A 20,515-nucleotide genomic window follows, 5' to 3' on the forward strand; every position below is an offset into this window, starting at 1 on the left:
CTGTAGAGCAGGGTCATGGATGAGCCAACTATGGAGGCTGGGTCAAGACCCGGGTTCAAGTCCCAGCTCCTCTGTGTATGAGTTCTGGGGCCTCAGGCAAGTCACTTTTCCTCTCTCTTGGCCTAGATTTCATCAAGAAAATGGAGATTATAATACTTTGCAGTATCCTCCTTAAGACTGAGAAGGCTAGGGTGATACAATGAACATTTGATAAGTGCTTGCCATGTGCTTGGCACTTTCTATGGATTGTCTCCATGATACTCATGACAGCCCTGTGAGGAGGTACTATTTATATCCTCATTGCACAAATGAGGAAGCCTGAGGGGCTAAGTAATGGGCCCAAAGTCACAGAGCTGGGAACCACCAGAGTTTGAACCCAGATCCCACTCACTGATAACATGGTATGTACTCAGAAAATGGTATTTACTACTACCTTTACTACTGCTACATGATCTATGAGCTGGGACATTTGCAAGGCCGGCTCCCTCTTGGCACAAATGATAAAGAGCTTTTTAGAATTTAAAAAGGGCTTTCTGGCAACTTAGAGAGTCTCCAAGCATTGGAACATTAAAATCCTTTGCATGAGTTATTTTACTGCGGAAATTTCTTTGGTCATGTTTATATTCTGTAAATGCTGTTTTTCTTCAGAAAACCATGGGCATTTCTAGTACCTGGCACTTATTTCTGAGGGTACATTTCTTTCATAGAAAAGGATTTGATCAAATCAAGGCAGTAAAGAATCTGTCTATATGATTGTCTCTTGCCTGATGTGGATGGAAAAGTCCAGCCATCCAAAGGATGACTCAGTCCACCTTGGACATGTCTGCACGCAGATGTTCTGCTTATTTTTCTTTTCCAATTCCAAAGGCAATTTGGGGTCCTTGGAGCCACGTCCTCCCATGAGGGGAGAAGAGTAAGGAAAGTCCCCTTTCCAGTCTGCTCCCCTTTTTCCAGGAATCTGCAGAGTTGTACCCAATCTGTAAGAGGCTCTTGTGATTTTTAATCAAGAGAGACTGATTTCAAGAGAAAGGCCCAGCGTTTTCAGTAATGAAGGATATTGTATCAGGGTCAAGAAATTTAAAAACATCTGGATTTACAGAATGGATAAATTAGGGGAGCATCTGCTTCAGAGAAGGATTCTTTATTTTACTAAAGTGTGTTTCCCTTGGGTCTTGAAGTCACAGCTTCCAAGATCTGTGGTACTCAACCCAAGCTGCACCTTAGTATTGCCTGGGGAGATTTTTTTTAAAATTCTGATTCTCCCAGACCCACCCTCAGGGATTCCAATTTAATGGATCCAGGGAATTAAATATATGTCACGGTTTGATCAATTCAGTATAGAAGACCTGTTTTGTAAAGTTGTACGCATCACAAGAAGTTCCCCAAGAAATGATTCCTCTCTGCAGAATTATTTAGCTGGTTGAAAGTTTAAAGGTCTACTGTTTATTTATTCAGCAAACATATATAAAGTATGTATCAAATACGATCCAGGCGCTGTGCCAGGACAGTGTCCCTGCTGTCCTGGGGTTCACAGCCTAGAGGCAGGAGCCAGGTACACAGTGGACTTTGCAATGAGCACAGCAGAAGGCTTGTGGGGAAGAGTGATAGCAGAGTTCAGAGGAGGGTGCCCAACTCTGCCTATGGGGGCAGAGAGGACTTCCCAGAGTCATGTTTTCGCCCAGTCCTGAGGGATGAATAACAAGTCAGGGGATTAAGGAGCGGAAGACCACATGGGGGGATGAAAGGTGTTGCAGACACGAGCCTGTGCCCCTCGTTTTGCAGAGGTAGAGAGAGGCACAGAGCGGTGACCTGGCTTGCCTAGGGTCCCACAGCTAGTCCAGGGCAGTGTCCAGTTCCTGGGCAGTGTTCTTCCCATGTGGCACTTTTCTGTGGATCTGTCCTGTCTCACAGACCCTCCTGAGGTCATGGAAGCTCATGTCTCTTCAGTCCTGTGGCTTTCCCTAGGGTGGGTATAAAGGGGTCCCATTATTACCCACTGTGATCTGGTCCTGGGCTACAGACCCCCAAGTCCTAGCGCTGAGAGTTGTCTGAATGTGGTGGCTTCTGATCACCTACTGTAAATCTTCTCCCTCCAGGCAAAAGGCATTGAATCCCACTGCCAAGTCCCTGGCTCTCTAAGAACCAGGTGTCAGGAGCCCTCCTCCAGCACCATCCGGTGCAAGGATTACTGAGTTAATCACTAGGATATGATTTAGTTCATTTTGATCCATGCCTTGACCTCATACCAATAACAGGCAAGCCATGTGGAGACTCTTGGAAAGCAAGAAGTGTTAAAGGATTTTGCATGATGCCTGGATTGCCTTAGATGGAATCAGTGAGTTCCAGGGCTAGTTGGAGGGAAAGAGGAGAACATTTCTGAAGAGTCCTTGACTAGAGATTCTCCACACCTGAAAAGGGGTCCCATCCTAAGAGAGTTAAACATACCTCTACTCTAGGACCCAGCAATCTCACTTCTAGGTGTACACTCAAGATAAATAAGTCCTAAATCCACAAAATCATGCACAAGAATATTCATAGCAGTTACTTTCATAACAGTCAATATCCATCAATAGGAGTATAGATAAGCAATTTTAGTTTACCCATATAATTAGTGCCATTTATCAATAAAAAGGAATGAGCTACTGCTACATGTGGAAACATGGATGAATCTCAAAAAACAAACACAAAAAAAGACTACAGGATTCCATTTATATAATTTGAAAGAACAAGAAAAACTAATCTATTGTGATAGACACAAGATCAGTGCTTATCTCTTGGGGTAGGAGGAGTGTAGACTGGAAAAGGGTATGAGGGTAATGGAAGTGTTTTCTGTCTTGATCTGGGTTATGGTTACATGAGTATATTTATACATTTTAAATCATTGAGCTGTACTTTTAAAATGTGTGCATTTTTCTGGGTATAACTTATACCTTAGTAAAGTACTTTTGGCATTTTTTAAAAAAAGCAGAAGCAGAAGAGGGAGGAAATATTTTGGTTATGATGAAAAAAAGGAGGGCCCCAGACCCACTGACAAGGCCTTGAGACGATCAGAATCTCTGGTGTCTGCCCCCTCGAAGGGCATAGAGCATGTCCGCAGTACAGGGAATGGTGCCTGGGGAAAGGGAAGGGGAATGACCAATGCACCACACTCCAAGGGGGGATCACGAGTGACAGCCGTCCTTTCCATAGCTCCTCTGAGAACTGGCATCTCATGCCTTGTCCCCTTTGTCTTCTTATCTCTTCCTCTACAGGAGCTTCAGAAATATGAGCAGTTCATCTTTGCAGATCACACCAATATGATCCATGTTGAAAATGTCTATGAGGAGATTTTACATCAGATCCTCCTTGATGAAACTCTGAAAGGTAAGGAAGGTTTCCCTGGTGCTGGAGAAAGCTCTAGATAGAGGGGAGTACCCCTGAGTGGACCCCGGGAGGCCAGCTAGGTTTTATCAACAGGAATGAAAGGGGAAGAGGAAATTGACACGAGGCGCTGGGGAGACAGGGGACAGGGACGGAAGGGACGTCCCCTGAGCAGCCATGATTTGGCTCACACTCCACTGGCCCGTTAGGTATTATTTCTCTTTCAATCCACATAAGGACTCTGTGAGATGAGATTTTTAAGCTTCATTTTTCAGATGAGAAAACTAAGGCTTAGAGAGATTAAACCCAGGGTGTCTCATGAACAGCTATCTTCCTCCAGCTGTTGCAGACGGAACAGAGGAAAAAGGGCTCTTCTTAGCCACAGGCTCACAACCCCTCCCGAGCCTGGAGCGGGTGATTCAGTAGCAGGGCTTCCCAGCTGCTCTGCTCCCTCAGCACATTCCTCACCTCCGCTCAGCTGGACAGAAAGACACTGGGCGATGACTCCGTCCTCTGTGAGTCTTGTTAAGACTCTAGCACCCAGTGTCCCATGGAATCAGCCCTTGTTTGGGATAGGAGTGTAGATAGGAAAACTTTGATAGAAATAAGTTGGAGAGGGCCATCCCTAAAACGATAGGCTTGAAACATACCTGGTCTCCACAAAGAGCATCACCAAAACCCCTCTACAAAGAAAGCTGGCCAACCACAAGCCCCAGGGCCAAGCAGCTCATCCAGTGCGACGAGGAGTGTAAAGACGTCAGCACAGTATCTGCACAAAGGACGGGCTCAGTCAAGGCCACTGCTACTGCACCATAGCACCTTCGGGCAAATTAGAAAAAGGCTCCCTTCCTCCAGACACCTGACTGCTCTCTGTCAAAAAATTGTCACGATATACTGATTTGGTTCGAGCAGGACATGCCACTGCTGCCTGCTGGAAAATTACTACGCTGAATACCCACAGCTATGCTGTCTCTGATGTGAATGGCTCCCCCTTGGGTGTGAGATCACTGGGCACTGTACAACCTGCACAGCCAGAGCTGGAGCTGATTGTGAAAAATGTCAGCTGCTGGTGGTTATTGTTGATTTTACTCCTCTCAAGGCCTCTAGAGCTGAGTTAGAGGTACATAGGCCTTCAGTTTGGACACTGCAGGTCAACAGAGCTCTCTCTGCGTGCTCAGTACTGAGGACCCATTACACTTTCAGGACTGCACTTTGAGTAAAAGCAGAGAAAGTTAAGGCCTGTCCTGCCCTAAAGGAGTTCAGTCAAAATAGGCAAACTGGAGCCACACCTACTAGCAGCTAATGAAATGTGATGGGGGCCTCCATGGGTGATACAGATCATGCTGTTATAGATTTGAGCTCCTTGAAAGCCAAGGCCATATTTTATTCATCTTTGGATTCTCAGAGCCTGTCCCATAGTTGATGTCCAGTAAATGTGTGCTGTCTGAAGAAGTAAATGAGTGAAGGAATGAATGAATGAACATTACAGAGGTTCAGGGTTTGGAACAAGTTTGTAGGCTCTGGTCATCAGGGAAGACTACCTGGAAGAAGGTGGATGTAAGCTGGAACTTGAAATGGGGAAATTTTGATGGCCAGAAAAGCTGAGAGGGGAGTTTGGCTTCTGGATAAAAATCAGAAAATCCCGGTTGGCCAGGGCAGAGTATTAACATTATGTTTTGTTTTCTGGTATCCCTCAGTGATAAAGGAAGCTGCTATCCTGAAGAAACACAATTTATTTGAAGACAACATGGCCTTGCCCAGTGAAAGTGTGTCCAGCTTAACTGATCTAAAAACTCCTGCAGGGTCAAACCAGGCCAGCCCTGCCAGGAGAGCCTCGGCCATTCTGCCAGGAGTTCCAGATAGTGAGATCCTAAGTAACGAGGTATTCCAGGAGTCAGGGGAAAAGAAACAGCTGGGAGTCCCTAGTCCATTGGCCAAAGGAGAAAGCCTTTGTCTCCCTGTGCCCAGCCCGCCCCCAGATGGTGACGGGCAGGTCATCATTTCAAGCACAGATGACCCTGTTGTGAATCCTGTGGCTGCAGAGGACACAGCAGGAGCCCTGGGCGAACACTCGTCAGAGCTGGAGTTTGGAGAGACTCATGAGGGCCAAGAACCCACCCAGGAAAAGCCAGAGCCCACCTCCGCCTTGGGCTCCTTGAAAGAGCTCAGAAATTTGTTGGCGGTGACCATTGAAGTACCAGTGGAATCTGCCGCGCCTGAGATTGAAAAAGATACAAGTAAGGAGACCCTTGTTCCCCAAGAAATTGAAAAAGAAGAGGAAACGACCCAAATCTACACAGAGACCAATCAAGCAGCTGCCACTAGTCAGGTCAACGGCGAAGAAAGTGAGGCCAGTGAGAGGGAGGCCCATCCTCCCTCTCCCGAGGCTGAGGCTGGTGGGGTAGAGTTGGGGGCGTCTCCAGAGGCTCAGCCAGCCTGCGGGGGGCTCAGCGAGGGCGCCAGGGGCCCAGGCCCCTTAGAGGAGCCAGCGGAGGCCGGGGAGCCCACCGAGAGGGAGCTCACGGCGGGGGCTTCCGGACTGGACGCCCTTGAAGGAGGAGGGCCCAGGTGCGCTGCGGAGGCTGAGGCTATGCCCCAAGAAGGTTGCAAGTTAAGTTGTGACCCCGTCAGCCCCAGTGAGAGCCAGGTTTCTCTGGAAGAAGAGGCGGTGGGAGGGAGTCACAGCACAGCCCAGGCGACTGCTAGCGTGGAGGCAAGGGAGAGTAAGGCTGCCCGCGTTTACGAGTGTCAGTGGGTGGTTGAGAGTGAGGCCGACACCGATAGCCGACATTCACAGAGAGAAGATCCCCCAGAGCGGCCCTCGGAGGAGTGAAAGGGACAATTTGCCAAAAGTCTTTCTTTGAACAAACTCAGCCAAAAGGATACAGCTCAAGGATACACTTAGGGGTTGCCTGCAAGTTGTTACCAGAAAAAAAAGAAAAAAAAATTATGAAGTACTTCCTTAATTTGTGTAATGAAGCTAGAGGGAATGGGCGTAGAGCATGAGCGCTGAGGCAAACCTTTGTGCAGTGGAACTGTTCTGCCATGAATTACTGCTTTAGCATTTTGACAGGAATCACAAAGGTAACGGAGTGTGTGGGGTGAGAGGCAGCTGAGGGTGTCCCGGGAGGGAGGGCGCTGCGGAGAAGACAGTCGGAGCGCTCTGCACATTCTCTTCTAATGCACTTCAAGGCTTTTACATTTTTTGTAAGAATGCAAAGGCATACTGTAAATGCAGCTTTGCCGTCTACTTACTATACCAGCCTCACGGTCTCTTAAGGACTCGGCATTAGTCCACATTCAGGCTGCAAGAAAGGGAGGTGGTGAAGGTCAGTCCCCCCTGCTGTGTGCAGCCCCACAGAGCCTGAGAGATCATGCCCGAGACATCTCAGGGGAAGCTGAGCAGAAACGGAGGGAGGTTGTGGTCTGTGCAGCTGTCTGGGCCTCTTCCTAATTGTGCTATCAATTTCTTACTAATTAATCCTGTTAATTCTTGTAAATTAATCACTTTTTGGAGAAAATCAGATGAGACAAGGAAATTTCCTGGGCATGTTTAAGCCTGAAAGCATTCCAAATTAGCCTTAGACTGTGCAGAGAAAGAGCTTAGCTGAATTATCGAGCATAAAGCCTACCAATTAAACAGACATCATTTGAACAGCTATTCTAGGCCACATGCTGTGTTAGGCACAGTCACAACAACAACAAAAAAAGAACGAAAGAAAGAAAGAAAAAAATGAAAAGATAAGGTGCTTGTCTAGTATAAATTAAAAGGCCCAAAGGAATTTAACCTAAAAGAAAAAATATGCCAATTTTCAAACCATGACAAATTTCTGTCTTTCTATTGAAACAGTCCTGGTTTATTCTCAGGAGGGAATGAAGTGAATAAAATGAATTAAAAAAGAAAGAAAGAAGAAAACAGGGAAAGAAAAGGGAACGAGAAAGGAAGAAAGAGAGAGAGAAAAACCAAGCTATAGATCATTAAGTTCCAAAGATGTTACCAAAAATGGAAATTATTTGTTCAGTTGTTCAGCAAGTTGAGTCTTATGTCCCGGGTGCTGGGATACTGGGGTGAAAATGACTCTGCTTCTTTCTCCCAGAACTTACACTTTAATGGAAATAGACGGAAATACGTCTTCTAAATGGATCATGACCTTTACCTGTTAATGTTAAAGGTGGAATGGACTTACTTGTAAAAGATTAAAAAGATGTGTCCTCTTGTCCTTCAGAAAAATACCAGATTATTTCCTGAAAGCTTTAGTCCCAGTTCCACGTCTTGAAGTTTCCTTCCCCAAATTTTAATATTAGATCCCAACGTATTGTCCTAAGAGCTTGTTTTGATCATCATCAGCAAGTAGCTTATATCAGTTTTTTAAAGAATTTGTCCCATAGTTTGACCATTTAACCAGGAATTAAAACGTCTCCCTCTCCACCTCTCCATGAAGAATTGCTTGGATTTCTAAGTCATAAGGGATGAAAAATAATCAGTATCAGTATCCTCTCATATTGAATTGTTTCAACTTTTTTTTTAGAGTTTAGATCCTCGCGTTTGTGAAGGATCTCATTGTAGGTAAGGAAGGTGCAGGTCACTCCTGCCCTGGTCCCTGCAGTGCCCGAGCTCACTCATATCCCTTGCGTTTGGCTCAGAATATTACAATTATGTTTACTTCCTGTCTCTCCAGGGGCTCCTTCCTTCAAGGACAGACACTAGGGTTTAGTCATCCTGTGTACTTCCTGCACACACAGCCTTGAGTAATGGCTCCCTGGCTTCTCAAGTCACTTTAATATCCTTAGTGCCTAACAAGGAACTGCTTGTGTCAGGCTGCTCAGGAAATGTGAGAACTGATCACCCACCACGCCGCTGTGCCGGGGCTATTTGGGGCTTGCTGTCAGGCAAGGAGATGTTTTTACTTGGGCTTTCTGCCCTTGGGGAGTCTTCTCTTAAATCAAGTCCAAAGTCCAAGGGGCAGGTGGCCAGATGGTCCGATGTGCTGCCCAGTAAGGCCAGGAGCCAAAGGAGCAGTACCCAGCCTCGCCAAGGACTGCCCTTCTCTCCGGGAGAATTGTGACCAGAAAGCGGGGAGGTCAGGGCCCAGGCTGAGCCCACACCGGAACTTCCCAGCTTCCTCCCTTTGCTCACTTCAGGGCTTTTGGCACACCTTGGAAAGCTAAGAGATTTTTCCAACCCTAAGTGAGAGTACCTGTCACTTCATTGGATGGATGAACATCAATCAGTGCCCTCCCTTTACCCATCCGTAGACCAGAGGCGACCAGACACCAAGTGGAAGGATGTAGCTGAGAACACAAGGAATTATTCTGTACATATTTCACAAAAGACAAGTCCACTAGATTAAGTCTGATGATTGTTCCATTTGAAGATGGAACAGGAAATTAAAGTGCATTAAAATTTCCTTATTTGTTTTAACATGTTGAGTGGAATAGCTTCATACTACCATGAGTTTGTCTTGCTTTTAATACAGACTTATCTGTATTGCTTCAGTGGTTTCCAGGTTGGAGCAAGGTTATTGTGATTTAAATGAGCAGCACGAAAAGCCTCTGCAGGCTGCTCTGGGGATCTCTCTTATGGGCAAATCATTTGAAATGCATAAAACCTCAAGACATGGTCTTCAGCAAAAATTCCATGACTTTAGTTATGTTACTATCGACTTTTCACAAAGAAAGAATATTTTCCTTGAAAAATAATTAGCTTGTCATTTTTTCCTTTGCAGCTTAAAGACAGTAGTGCCTTGCATTATGCAGAGTAAACTCTCTTTTCAAAAAAAAAAACGTATTTTAGAGACCACAAGGATAAGATTCCAGTTTGTCCAAAAGCTTTTTAAAGAGGCTGAGTGTGAAGAACTACAGGTCTTCAGGCTCGATCTTCTCCATTTTATTACAGAGATTCTCAAGTCTGGTTTTGTAACCCTCAGATTGGAGCCAGTGATTTCAAAGGGTTCCACAGTTCTCTCAGACACGTGATTTTATTTCTTTATAAAAAGCGATGAGTGATATATGCTACATAGCAATTTTAATTTGGGGAAGAGAAGGACATCACTGACTAAAACAATAATACAATTTCACTAGGTAAAAAAGTTGGCTACATGTGCCTCCTTACTTTACCATAAACAAATGGGTTTTACAATTTGCCTTCTGAAGTCTGCAACCTCAGCAAGGAAATCTACACTGTGGATTGATTTTTCTGGTCACTATAGAAAGCATATAAACTTAAAACACGTTGTAACGACATATTTACCCTGCCAAGGGCCTATATTGCAATAAAATGTTTGTCCTTGAAGAAGTGTCCAATGTCATATTTATTTGGAATGGGGCTGGTTTCATCTTTTAAGCATATGTCATACTTGAGCTGAGAGGAAGAATCCTCAGAGACAGAAAGGTGAGTCACTGTTGCTGTATTATGGAACTTTTACTTCTCTGTCATCAGGAAAGAAGCCACAGGGAAGTCACTTAATGTCAGTTGTAATTATGCTTTTAAAATGCATATGCTAATTTCTCTAGGAATTGGATTACGTCTGTAATACAGCAACGGGCAATTATTCTTGATGTAATTGAACTGCTGTTCAAACAAATTTGTTTTCAGTGGGCAACACTGAGCAAAATATTTATTCTTTCTATAATTATAATTAAAACAATATTTACTCACCAATAGCCACAGTTGCTCATTCATTCATCCAAAGAACGATGATTGTGTATGCAGGCGCTCTAGTGAGTGCTGGAGAAACAGAGGTGAACAAGCTGGACATGGTCCCTGTATCAGTAACCTCGAATTCTCAGGGCGGACACGGCCAGGGAGAGCTCAGAATGGGTGGTTGCTTCCTCATCTGGCATAAGCGTTGTCTATGATCTCAGCTTTAACTTTATCTACACCAACAGCTTCAGGCAAGAGAGGATGAAGAACTGGAGCAATCAAGTTTGGTGGTGATGGGGACACTGTAGCATAAGCTTCACCACTCCCGCTCCTCCTCCTTCCATGCCAAAATTCTGGTATGCAAGAATCAGTCTCAGGGTGGCTCCTCCAGAACTTCTATTTAGGGCCAATAATCAGATTGGAATTAGAGGGGGGCGGAATTTGAAAGCACTTTTGCATGTTTTTTCTTAGATTTTATGTTTATCTGGTGTGGCTAGGATGGAACTGACGGAGGTCCCGGGAGGGGTCAACTACAGCTTTTCTCTCCTCACGAGCTTCGAGCCCCTCCTGGTTGAACACCTCTCAACCTTTGCCACAGCCTCCCCTTTGTCAAGAATATCTGTCCCTCCCTTCCCCACCTGGCCAATTCCCACTACTTCTCCTGTAAGTCAGTACAAGTCAGGCCAGTTTCCCCATCCCGCTCCCACCCCCAATAACACTTTGCTGAACTCTCAGCCAAAGGTACTTGCTCACTTCTGCTCATCTCCTCTCACTGCTGCAGCCATATACCTGTCCTGTGCCTTGGGGCAGGGACCCTGCCTTTAGTCTTTGAATCGTTAGCACAGCATAGGTCCCTGCATATAGCAAGTGCTCAAGAAGTGTTGAATAAATATCCCCAATCCCAGATGTAAGAGACAAGTGGAGATATAGCTGGTGATCCCTTAGCACATAATAAGGATCTGTGATGCTGGGAAGTTTACCCACCCTCAGTCTGCTTAGATAGTTCTGTTTTAGTGATGGGACTTGATCATGGGTTTTTGAACACCCATCCCTCTTGTGAGGGAGCATCAGAGCCAAGTTGCCCCCAAATCAAGCTAGCTACTATGAACCACCTCCTAGTTTTCAGCAAAGTAGCCTCCACTAGGTTTTCCTGAGGTCCCTATGAGGTCAACAATGCAAAAAGTTTAAGCAGTTTACCATTGAATGGCATCCAAATCTGTGAAGCATGAGCAAATACCTGAGAATTAATGGACAGCATCTTCCTTCTAGCAAGTCCTCTTCTTGAGGATGGCCAAGGAGCAGGGAAGAAAATGTGGTCCCTGATTTTGGGGAATTCAGTCCAGCTGGGAAATCTGGGAAGCAAATGGTGGTTCTGCAAGAAGAGGAAGAAGGGTTCTGGCAGCAGAAGTGGCAACTGAGGACTCTACTCAAAAAATTGCAGGTTTGATTGTTGAACCTATTACGTTTGCCCTTGGTTTCTTGCCTCTTTTATTTCTTCTCTGTCATGAGGTAAAATCCAAAATCCAGCTGCCTACAGATACCCTGAAGAAAATTTTTATCGAGATTGCTTTCTACCAGTCTCTACACACTTTTCCCAGGAACCTTGAGTCCTCTGTGGAAGCTGTTCCAGACCTTCTGCAGATCCAGTGGTGCTTTTCCCCCTCTGGTCTCTACACAAAGGGGTATGCATATGCAGTAGTGAGAGCTCTCTTTGTATTAGCAATTCCAAGTGTAACTGTTTGGGTAGGAAAGTGGGTTTATATGTTGGAGAATTTCTACAAGGCATTGGGGTGATTTTGAAGCTAAGAGCTGACGTCTCCTAGAAAGACTTCAACACCTCCACTCCCTGCCTCACCCTCCTTTGTGCTCCTGCCTGAATCATGGGGGAGACAGTTTTTTCTGCACAGTTTGAGAGGGATCATGTGAGGGAAAATGAAGGTATTTTCATTTCTGTCTGCTGGACGCTTCAAGTTTTGAACCTGAAATTTTTGATTCAGATTTTAGAGTAAATGATGTTTTCCATGTACTGTCAGGGTTCATTCATGGATTAATTTTTTTCAAAAAATATTTATCGATATCTGCTAATGTGCCATGGATTCTGCCAGGCCCTGGGAATAGTGATGAACAAAACAATCAGCCTCTGCCAGCACTACCTTCAGTTTGGGGGTTATCTTTTCTGCACTGAAATTTTCAATTATTCCATGTAAGGAAATACTCTTAATATTCATGAGCCTGTCTGCCTTTCAGATCACAATTTAGAATTCTTCACGAAGTTTGCTTATAAACTCGGTTTACTTGCTTTGAAGTCCTTTATGAGAAAATTGTATGGCTGTCAACGTATTGTGTGAACTTGGGCTAACCACTTAACCTTTATAAGAATTAGTTTGTTTGTGAAATGGGAATAATAGCACCCATCACAAGGTTATCGTCAGGATTAAAATAGATAATGTGCATTTAAGCACAATGAATAAAAGGAGCCTCAAAGAAGTTAAGCAACTTCTGAAGGTTACACAGCTAGTAACTAGTTGAGCCAGGTGTATCATTTAGCAATCGCTACAAAATGAAACCACTCCAAAACTCAGTGGATTGAAGCAGTAAGCATTTATTATTGCTCAGAAGGCTATGGGTCAAACACCAGGTAGACGGCTCTTCTCATCCTGGCTGGCTCTCTCAACATGTGTGGGAGGCGATTGGCTGTATGTTGGTGGAGCCTATCCATTGCTGGGCAGCTGGGCTCTACTCCGTGTGGTCTCTCATCTTTCAGCAGGCTGGTTCAGGCGCATTCCTGTTGCAGAAGCCAGGAAAAGAGAGGGAGAGAAGGAAAGAGAGAGAGAGAGGCAAAAAGCTTCTTGAGACCTGGGCTCAGAACTGGTGCAACATCACTTCTGCCATATTCTATTGGCCAAAGCAAGTCACAAGGCTGGGCGAGATTCAGGGATGGAAGAGCTGCAAAGTCACACACTGCATTGGGCAAGAGTTCAGGGGAGCCATTAACTGGGGCATCAGTGCAATCAGCCTGCCTCACCAGGATTCAGATGACTTCTGTTTGATTCTAAAACGGTACTCTTGCCTCCGCAGGATACTAACTATGAACACTCACACAGAACGTTGGTCCCTCTCACATCCTTCCCCAATGTCTACGTGCTGCTGTAGCCCCACCCTCCATTAGGTGAACAAAACACAATCATTCCCAACCTTAATCCGCTGATCTATCAAAGAATCTTGATTTTTGCATTGGTTTGGAAAATGAGTCTTCTATTTAAAAGTATTTTTTAAACTTACAAACCTTGTAAGAAGAAAGGTCTAAAAGAGCTCCCCCCCCCCAATCTTAGCAATATATACTTTATATACTGCTTAGATTAATTATAACAAGGCCATTGGTCATGATCAACATGTTAATTATCTCAGGAGAGTGAGAAAATTTGACCTGTGACAAACAGTATATAACTTCATATAAACAAGCACCATTCTCTACAACAAACATGCCCATAACAGATGCAGTTTTCTATAGCAAATAATGGTAGTCTTCAGGAAATGTTACAGTCCTTGGGGGATAATTATAAACACACACCCACTTCTGAAGGAAAGTTCTTTTCCCTTCTCAAAAGGAAAATGAAACAAAAGTAAACCAAAATTTTAAACCAGCTAGAAACTCTTATTTCCTGCCACAAAGCAATTAAGTAAGGATAAATCTTACTTAAAAGTTTATCCTACCTGGTTAGTATTCTATATTCTTTGTGACTCTAAGGTAACTGATTTGTAAATATTCCTAATCCCTCTCCTTTTCCTGTTAAAATATGATCCCCAGGATATAACATTTTAAAAGCACTTGTATCAGATTTTGTACTTCCAGCTTTCTTGCTAGAATATTGTTGTTCCTAGTGACCCATGGTTTCTTTTAAAATTTTAATGAAAGCTGAATAAAAGGTTTTGGGGCTTACAATAATTTTCCTTTACATCTTGTAGTACGCCATCTCACCAAGAACGTCTTTTCTTGTCTGTCCAACACAAAGGAATGCATCAGGGCTCACATTCTGCTCCCTGCATCATTTCAAGCCTTTTTTCTCAGAATTCCTTCAGCTTTTATGCTGACAACTTTTGGCACTTAATCATGTATCACCAAGAAATTTTTAATGATTTCTAATGTGTTTTGACTCATAACTTTTAGAAGAGAGGGAATTTTCCCTGCATGCCTAGATACTCAATATATTCATAGAATCATAGACTCTCAGGGTTGGAAGATACCCTAATGTTCATCGAGTGCAAATGCTTCCATAGTGCTTGCATTTCCCCTTTAAAACCTCCTGCTAGTTGGTCATCCTCTAGGGATGGGGAAGTCACTATCTCCCAAAGGAGATCATTTTGTTTTCAGACAGCTCTGATGGTTGGAGAGCAGAAATGTTACTCTCAGGCCCCACTCCTCCTCTGCCACCATCCTTAACTATAATTTCCATCCCATGGGTCCAATTTTGTCCATCAGGGAAATACACAACGATCTAAGCTCTTTTCCTCCTGACAGATTTCAAACATCTCCAAACAACTGAGATCCCTTTTCCAGACTAAATATCCCCAAATTTGTCTCTTTTTATGTAGTAACGGCTTTGACTTCCTTTGTTGAGTCTTTTTACAGCTCAATTACAAACTAGCTCTTTGTGTTTTCCTTTCTTCTTTGAAGCTGGCTCCTCAAACCTCCCTTCTCCCTCAGTAGCCTCTACCTCATAGCCTAGAACGCCTTCCCTCGAAAATCTTCTCTCCCCTAGCCCAGCCCAGTAAGGCACATTTTTGTCACTTCCTCCCTTCCTTGTTATCTTCAAAGGAAAGCAAAGAGCATTTTTTTATGGTAAAGTTTTTGCTTTCAAGCACTGTGGGAAGATACATGAAATAAAAATAAAAACTCTAAAAGTTACAAAAAAGTTAAGTCCTTAGATTTAAGTTCCCAGGTCCACCATTTTTGAGTCCTTTTGAGAGGGTAAAAGGAAGACTGGTTCATTGTCAGCCCATTACTTATTTCTAAAGGTGGGGCTCGTCAACGTTCCCACTCCTCTTCTGACCGAAGCTTAGAGAAGGCCATAATGAACCCATTCCTGCAAGAAGCACCTCTGCCCAGAATGTGAATCAGGCAAAGCAAGTGCCTCAGTGGTTAAATATCTAGAAGGGGTCCCAGATTGCAAATAATCTCCACTAGATTTGTCCTACTTTTGGAAGTCTATCTCCTTTTAACATTTTATCTTTCTCCTTAGAGACCTTTTGTTGACTTCTGGGCATTTACTGATCAAAATTTTTCACCAAAAAAAAAGAGGATATATAGAACAAGAGTTCAAGAAAAAATCAGGGCTAGAAATAGGGATCTGGGGGAAATAGTCCCCAGAAATAGTCAATGGCATATATTTGGTAATTGAAACTACAGAAATGATAGGATCTCCCCTGGAGAATTTATAGAAGAAAAGTGGGCTAGGAAACTTAGGGAACATCCGTATTTGTAGAGCAGAAGGAGAAAATGTAACGGTCAGATAAGTGGTAAAAAGAGTAAAAGGGTATAATGACAAGCAACCAGAGGAGAAGACAACTTGAGGGAGGAAGGAGTGGTCCATGTGTCAAATACTGCAGCGAGGTCAAATAGGATAAGGCATGAAATGTGTCCACTGGCTCACGAAAAATTCACCAGTGCCTTGGTAAGACAGAAACCAGACTGTGAAGGGAGGTGAAGGTGGATACATTTCAGTTTGTCTTTGTCTGTCTTAGAGTGTGTGACCCAAAACTGAACCTGATATTCCAAGCATGGTCTGACTGGTGGCATAAAGTGAGGTCATGTCCACTTTGACCAATTCACTCTGTGTCTGGTAATGAAGCTTCAGCCCACGTTCAGTTATTTTTGGCAGTTCCCCTTACTTCACCACTCCAATGACTCACATGAAAGTAGTCTGCTTAAACCTTATGTTATTTCCATATGTGGCAGAACTAATTCATGACTTCCCATCTCATGCTTGTGCAGCTGAGTTTTAAAACTAAGTTCAGAACCTCATTCAGCTACAATTCACGTTATTAGTTTCAGTTCTTTATTCTAAACAATGAAATATTCTTTGTCCTAACTCTGTCATCCAACATATTAGCTATCCTCCTGGCATTATGGCATCCATAAATTTGATTTATTTTGGTGTTTCCATCCAAGTTATCAATAATGTCAAGTCCCAAGCATTCAGGCAAGGGCTGGGTGGAAACTGGAAGATAATGGCTGGGTCTGAAGCCAATAACAAGTGTCTAAATGCTGACACTGGCAGGTCTGAAGCCAGGGGAGTTGGTGATTGTGGTACTAGGGGTTGTTCAAGGGGGTAAGGGCAGTGGATAAATAATGGGGCAGAAGCCAGGAACTGAGCCAAATCACAACCTAGATGAGCAGATTCAATACAAAGGCCAAATCTAGAAGCTATAGAAATTAAAAGAATATCTAAAGTTAAAACAGGCTCAAGGGGGAAAGTGCATATACAGACACTAATTTTTGGACTTCCAGGTGGCTTTTATTTCTTCTCTTCCATGTGCAAGGGTGTTTGTCCTTTAAAATTCTAAGTGTTTTTGATAAATAAAAATATGGTACAAGACAGGTCTTCTGGCTCTTTCCTAAGTAGCTTCTCTCATGTGAAACCTTTTTTGGGTTGGCCAGGTAACCAACTACTACTAATTCACCTAACTCTACTGGTGTCTACTTCATATTTCTCTTTCTGTCCCCAAGGAGGCGAAATTTTATAAGAAAAGTTAATGGGGAGCAAGAATAGTCGAGCAAAGGGGAGCAAGGGAAGGAAAAGAGAATGACTTTTCACTGGGGTTCCCATGTTGTATTTATTTTCTGTCCTGGAATTTCATCAAAGATTAGCATCAATCTTATTTTTAACACATATTAGCATAGCTAAAATGAAAACAAGGCTGAGTGCCGGGGAGGATGCAGCTAGAACTCTCATATGCTGCTGGAGGGAATGCAAAAAAGAGATGTCCACTTTAGAAAACAGTTTGGCAGTTTCTTGCAAAGTTAAACATACTCTTACAGTATGACCCAGTAATTCCATTCCTAGGTGTTTACTGAGGAGAAATAAAAACTCTTGTTCACACAAAAACCTGTATGCCGATGTCTATAGTTGCTGTATTAATAATTGTCAAAAACTGGAAAACCCAAATGTCCTTCAGCTGGTGAATGAATGAATAAACTGGTACATCCATATAATAGACTACTACTCAACAATGAAAAGGAATGCCCTACTGACATATACAATAACATGGATGAGTCTCAAAATAATTAGGCAGAGTAAAAAAAGGATACATACTGTATGACTCCTTTTATATTACAATCGGGGAAAGGAAAAACTATAGGGATAAAAATAGGTCATTGGTTACCTGCAGGTGGGGTCGTGGGAGGGACTGACTATGAAGTGGCATGTGAGGGGATTTTGGAGGGTGATGGAACTATTCTATATCTTGATTACGGTGGTTGCTCCATGACTTTATGCATTTATCAATACTCATAAAACTGTGTACTGAAAAGGGCAGACTTTAGTAGTATGTAAATTGTACCTCAATAAACATGACTAAAAAATATGTTTTAAGTGGCCCAAGTTTTCAACAATAGAGTAATTATTAAATATATTATGAAACATTTATACAATAAAGCGTTACACAGTTGTTTTGAGTTTTGTTATACTTTTTCTCTGCCCAGTAGCTTATGAAGAGCCTTTACATATGGGCAAAATTTCTCTGTTCCTAAGTTTGAAGTCACCAACTTGTTTTTCCACTTTCGCTCGCAGCTAGGGCATGGGTATGTGTTGTATGTTCCTCTAGTCAAATTCACTCTTTCAAAATTTCAGTTCAAAACAGTGGTAAGAAAAAAGAGGTGTCCATGAAAAAAATCCATTCTGCTGAGGGTGGTAGGTTTTGGCAGAGAGATATCCAGCTCTCAGAGGGGCGGTGACAGAGGGGCTAGCAGCAGCGTTCGAACTCCAAAGTCAGTGGTGCAGTTAAATTCCTGAAGCATCCCGGTGCTCTAATTTGAGCTGTATATTCCTCAAGCCGGTTCTTGGGCCCTCCAAGAGATTAACATATTTACATTGATTTAAACTTTAAATTAATTAATTAACTTAGCTAGAGTGTTGCTTGCAACCAAGAACCTCGAGTGATAGAACAATCATTAAAAATTATGTTTACAACCAGAGCCTTACTAACATGACCTAAGACTACATCATGGATGTGGCGGCTTAGACCATCATGGAGAAATGTGACGTGTGCCTGGCAATGACTTCCACACCATGAGCACATGTAGGAGGTGAATGTCCTCATCCTTGGCAAGAAGCTCTACAACAAGGTACAGCCTACATCACTCTTCTAATAAAATGGATTCCGAGCCTCCATTTAAACTGCAGGAAGAAGAGAGAGGAGAAAGAACTGTCTTCGCCTATAGGTTTCCAAACTCACAGCTGCATTGAACTTCAGAACACCGAGAAGAACCATTTAAATCTTTCTGCTGAGCTGTTTTATTTTCAATATATCTAGGTGTACCATCCTTGAAAAGAATTATTTATAAAGAATTTGCAACAATGTAGGAGAGGCTTAGCCATGGTTTTGAGTTTAAAAAAAAAAAAAATCACAAGGAAAATAAATATATATGTATAGGCAAAAAAGCCTGGAAGAAAATTTGCTGAAATGGAAACAGTGGCTTGGGCTGGCGAGATTTTAAATGGTTCGTATTGTCTTTTGCATCCGCCTCCCTTCTCCCCCTCCATGTTCCAAAATGAAGATGTCTTACTGTCAAAAATCAGAAAAACATGAATGATTTGAAATATCTTAAATTTGAATATAAATTCAGCAAAAATGTACTCTTTTCCTAGAATCCCATAAATTAAGGGATCCTTTGGGTGCATTTACTCCTAGTCTTAAGCCCGTTGACTCCCATAACTGGGAATGATATATAAGCAAAAGGGAGAAAGTCACTGGAAACCTTTGCCAAGTTAAAATTGGCCTCACAATAACCATTTGATGAGTACTGTTCTGAAGGGCTCCGCTGCTTCTTTTGAAGTTCTGATCTCGACGCAAAGTTTCTTCATCAGAATCCCTAAGGTGATGCCCCGGCATCTGCCAGACCACCTTGCCAGCACTTTCTTCCCACCATGAAGAGCCAGGCGCCTGGGCGTGCAAGATCTGACAGACTGTCCCGTGGGAAGTTAAGACCTCCTAGGTTCTATTTTTAGCCGTGTATTACTGAGGGATCCCCCAAGAGGTCTTACATGAAAGACAATTTATTTAAGCCCATTACCGCTTGCTTGTTATGCCTTAAGAAATTGCAAATACGAAAGAGGTCACACTCATTAAAGCACAACATGACGTGCTATGAAAAACACAACATATGGTCACTTGAAGTCTGAAAAAATTGCTGAGTTTTAAATTTTTCATCTGAATATCCTTTGGTGTATAACCGTGTCCTTTCTGATTCTTTGAAAAATAAGGGTTTCTAGATCAAAACCACAGATGGAAACTTTCCCTCAGTGGGTAAAAAATGCCTGAAGGTAAAGTTGCTAGACTCCATTAAAGGGATGACATTAAACACATGGACACAAAGCATTTTAAATACTTCTACATGTAAAAGATAATCTCCTAATCCCTCTTTAAAATTTAGTAAACCTATAAAATTTGTAGGGACACTCCTTTAAATGAAATATTTTTTTCACTTCTAGTTATACAATGGCTATCATGGAAGCAGTAACCTTATTCCACTTAATTAAAACTGGTGACCCTTTATCAATTACACACAGCTGTACCTGAGACTCTATTGTGATTAATATTAGTTTGGAATCAGTAGCATTATAGTAAAATCCCTGAGAACAGGGATTATGCATTAAATTTTATGCTAGACCTTTTGCTAACTAAATTAGTGCTAAAATGTAAGTGATAAAGTTAATTGTGAAGTATGCAAAATTTGCTTTCTTCCCCTCTTTATTTGGAACTTTAATTCCCATCCCTAGGCCTTTAGCTAGGATTCATTTTGCAGTACTTTTTCTCTCTGTAGTACTTTAGATGCACCAATAAGATGTTAGTTACCAAATGCTAACCCTCCTGTCTCAGTAAATGCTATTTTGGATGCAAGTAACAAAATCCTACTCAAATTATGTAGGCAAAATGAAGAGAGTTGATTTTATGGTTATAGAAGTATCTCACTGGAACTAAAGAACCCCAAATCCATCAGGAGATAATTTCTCCATTTTTCCCATTTCTGAGGCTACCCGATCTCCCATTTTTGCCTCTCTGCTCATCTGCTCCATTATCATCTATCTGCAGAGTAGCTTTCTCCGCTTTTCTGTACATAGGTAGAACTGTGACTAACTAATGGCCCCTGAGTTTATTTATCCCCATTTCTAGGAACCAGCAAAGACTATAATTTCTGGGCCCAGTTTGCTTAGTTGCCTTAGTATCCAAATCAGTGATAGCCAGGGGGTAAGGTGACGTAGCAGACATCTGGCCCAGAGCTTCCTATATTTA

At 42.7% G+C, this 20,515-nt stretch overlaps 1 protein-coding gene across 2 annotated transcripts in view; it reads left to right on the forward strand.

Annotated features, from left to right (window-relative positions):
• Window positions 1–18,533, forward strand: part of NIBAN1 (niban apoptosis regulator 1) — a 169,007-nt gene extending 150,474 nt beyond the window's left edge. The window contains exons 13-15 of one of the 2 annotated variants that reach the window (XR_014266764.1): window positions 3,252–3,363; window positions 5,058–11,444; window positions 18,197–18,533. Coding sequence is in view for 1 of the 2 variants with exons in the window: in XM_082472817.1 (XP_082328943.1) it covers window positions 3,252–3,363; window positions 5,058–6,193 (1,248 nt within the window). In the remaining variant the exon portion in view is untranslated. Of the gene's footprint in view, window positions 1–3,251; window positions 3,364–5,057 lie in introns of both variants that reach the window. The other variant, XM_082472817.1, reaches the window with a different exon arrangement.
• Window positions 18,534–20,515: the final 1,982 nt, after the last annotated feature.

The sequence above is a fragment of the Balaenoptera physalus genome, assembly GCF_965194825.1.
Source record: "Balaenoptera physalus genome assembly, chromosome: 1".
Lineage (NCBI taxonomy): Eukaryota > Metazoa > Chordata > Mammalia > Artiodactyla > Balaenopteridae > Balaenoptera > Balaenoptera physalus.